At 47.8% G+C, this 2971-nt stretch overlaps 1 protein-coding gene across 1 annotated transcript in view; it reads left to right on the plus strand.

The window, feature by feature from the left end:
- The window catches only part of oatx (organic anion transporter X), a 5230-nt gene extending 2259 nt beyond the window's left edge, over positions 1–2971 (plus strand). Inside the window, 10 exon segments of the mRNA XM_046867296.1 lie at positions 188–291; positions 374–528; positions 807–975; positions 1073–1196; positions 1467–1582; positions 1777–1951; positions 1954–1990; positions 2116–2224; positions 2431–2637; positions 2738–2971. Coding sequence (XP_046723252.1) covers positions 188–291; positions 374–528; positions 807–975; positions 1073–1196; positions 1467–1582; positions 1777–1951; positions 1954–1990; positions 2116–2224; positions 2431–2637; positions 2738–2858 — 1317 coding nt within the window. The 3' untranslated portion in view covers positions 2859–2971.

The raw sequence follows: 2971 nt of genomic DNA on the forward strand, positions 1-2971 counted from the left end.
GTGTGTGAGTGTAAGTGTGAGTGTAAGTGTGTGTATGTGTGTGTGACTGTGAATGTGTGTAAATGTGAGTGTGTGTGTGTGAGAGAGTGTAAATGTGAGGTGTGTGTGTGTGTGTGTGCGTGTAAATGTGAGGTGTGTGTGCGTGAGTGTAAGTGCGTGTGTGTGTGTGTGTGTGTGTTTCCTTCAGTGGGATCTAGTCTGTAATCTCCGCCCACTCAAACAGATGAGTCAGACCATCTACATGGGTGGAGTTCTCACAGGTGCCATTATTTTTGGAGGACTTTCAGACAGGTGAGTAAAGTCTCAGGTGGGTTCCTTGCTCTTCCTCTCATGTTCTTCTTTATGTTCATCTTAAGTTCCTTTTTACCTAAAGGTTTGGGAGGAAGATGTTACTCACCTGGTCGTATTTTCAGTTAGCTGTGTTGGGAACCTTCACCTCGTTCTCTTCATCCTTCCTGGCCTACAGCACCTTCCGCTTCTTCACTGGCATGGCCGTGTCTGGGGTCATCCTCAACACCGTGTCCCTCAGTGAGAACACACCACTCTTCATCTTCTTCTTCATCTTCATCTTCTTCCACTTCCTCTTATCATAATCATCATCAGCAGCAGCAGTGAGATGATCTAAAGCAGATGTTTGTTTTTGCAGCTGGACCTCACGTTGCTCACTTACATAAAACTGTGATGGTCATCAGGTTCATTTCACTGCTGCTGCAAAAATCTTTAATCTCTACAGCCTGCAAGGAAATGAACTTTAAATTCTCACTGTGTGTGTGTGTGTGTGTGTGTGTGTGTGTGTGTGTGTGTAGAGGTGGAATGGATCCCCACAAAGACCCGCACTTTGGTGGGTTCCCTCTCCTCCTTGTTCTTCACCGTTGGTCAGATAGTTCTGGCGGGGATAGCGTACAGTCTGAAGGATTGGAGGAAGCTGCACGTCGCTGTCTGCTCTCCATTTTTCATCGTGTTCCTCTACAGCTGGTGAGAACATCCGAGCACACTGTAATGTTGAGACTGCAGAGATGGTTTCCAGCTTATCTTTGTGTGTTTGTGTGTTTTGTGTGTGTGTGATGTTTAGGTGGTTCTCCGAGTCGGCAAGATGGTTGGTGCTGAACGGTCGCTCAGGTGAAGCTCTGCAGGAGCTCCACCGTGTGGCCAGAATCAATGGCAAACATGAAGCAGTTGAGAAAATCACACTGGAGGTCTGGAGGATATTTACACACTCCTAAACATGCATGCGCACACACACACACACACACACGCACACACACACACACACACACACACACACACACACACACACACACACATCTTACCCATGTGGCGAGAGAGAGAATGCACACTTTCTGATCTTCTGCAGGAGAACATGAAACAAACTGCAGAATAAAATCCTGATGTATCAACAGTTAGCTAATGTTTTACACACTACAGAGTTCAAGTGTGTGTGTGTGTGTGTGTGTGTGTGTGTGTAGGTGCTGCATTCACACATGCAGAAAGAGCTTCAGTCCAGTAAGACAGTGTTCACAGCATATGATCTGCTGCGCACGCCGGTCATGAGGAGGATCTCCCTGTGCCTCATCGCAGTCTGGTAGAAACCCATACAGAACATCTCAGAGATTTTAGATCATCACACACTTCTCATGCAAATGAGTGGGCAGGGCTTATAAAACACTTATAAAATTCTCCATCAGCATGTTTAATTCTGTGAAAAACATTCAGTCTGAAAAAAAGAATGGAAGTCACCAGGAACCATGCACACCTTGCTCTCCTCCTGTTCTCCAGGTTCTCCACCAGCTTTGCATATTATGGTCTGGCGATGGACCTGCAGAAGTTTGGTGTGAACATCTACCTGATGCAGGTGATATTTGGGGTGGTGGATTTTCCTGCTAAACTGGTGGCTCTGGTCATGTTGACGTTTTTGGGTCGGCGTTTAACGCAGGGTACGTGTCTCCTTGCATCGCCTTTGTCATCTTCACCAACATCTTCATCCCTAAAGGTGAGACGCAGATGGAGCGAGGGTGGAGTTAATTTCCCTCTGAGTTGTACAGAAGCTCATCTCACACAAACCCTCTGTAACATCGACAACATATCACCTTCTAATCTCCTGAATCCCTCACACAGACCTGCAGGTGATGAGGACCACGCTGGCCGTGCTGGGGAAAGGCTTCACCTCTGCCTCCTTCACCTGCGTCTACCTGTTCACTGGAGAACTTTATCCTACAGTCATCAGGTCTGACTCCATCAATGCACACGCACACACACACACACACACACACACACACACACACACACACTCAGAGGATTAAATCACTCATGGAGGTGCAGTAACACAGAAGTTGCAGTGTGTTGCAGGTGAGTGTGTGTTTGTACAGGTATATATATATATATATATATATATATATATGTGTGTGTGTGTGTGTGTGTGTGTGTGTGCAGGCAGACCGGGATGGGTTTTGCCTCCACTATGGCGCGTATCGGGTCGATGGCTGCCCCAGTGGTCCTGATCCTGGACGAGCTTTTCCCTGCGCTGCCCAGTGTGGTGTACGGCTCAGCCGCTGTAATCGCAGGAGTCACTGCGTTTCTGCTGCCCGAGACTCTGAATGTGCCACTGCCTGACACTATCGAGGACGTGGAGGAGAAATGGTGTGTACGGAGGATCAGGAGTGTGTGTGTTTTTGTGTACATATTTGTGGTGAGCACTCTTACAATGAGCTGCTGATCATCACACTGCGTGTGTCTGCAGGTCAAAGAAAACTTGCAGGTTTCAGGAGCAGCTCCAGCATGAGGCCATGGTGCTCGACACACTTGGCCAGACTGCAGAGGAACCTGAGGAGCGACAATCCAGTGGACTCGATGCTCTCTAACACACACTCCACACACTCCACTTACTGCACCTGTATTCACACTGATCCTGCGTCAGGCTGCAACACACCTGTAGTGATCACCTGACCAAAATAAAAGGAAAAGAGAAACCGCA

The sequence above is a fragment of the Silurus meridionalis genome, chromosome 15, assembly GCF_014805685.1.
Source record: "Silurus meridionalis isolate SWU-2019-XX chromosome 15, ASM1480568v1, whole genome shotgun sequence".
NCBI lineage: Eukaryota > Metazoa > Chordata > Actinopteri > Siluriformes > Siluridae > Silurus > Silurus meridionalis.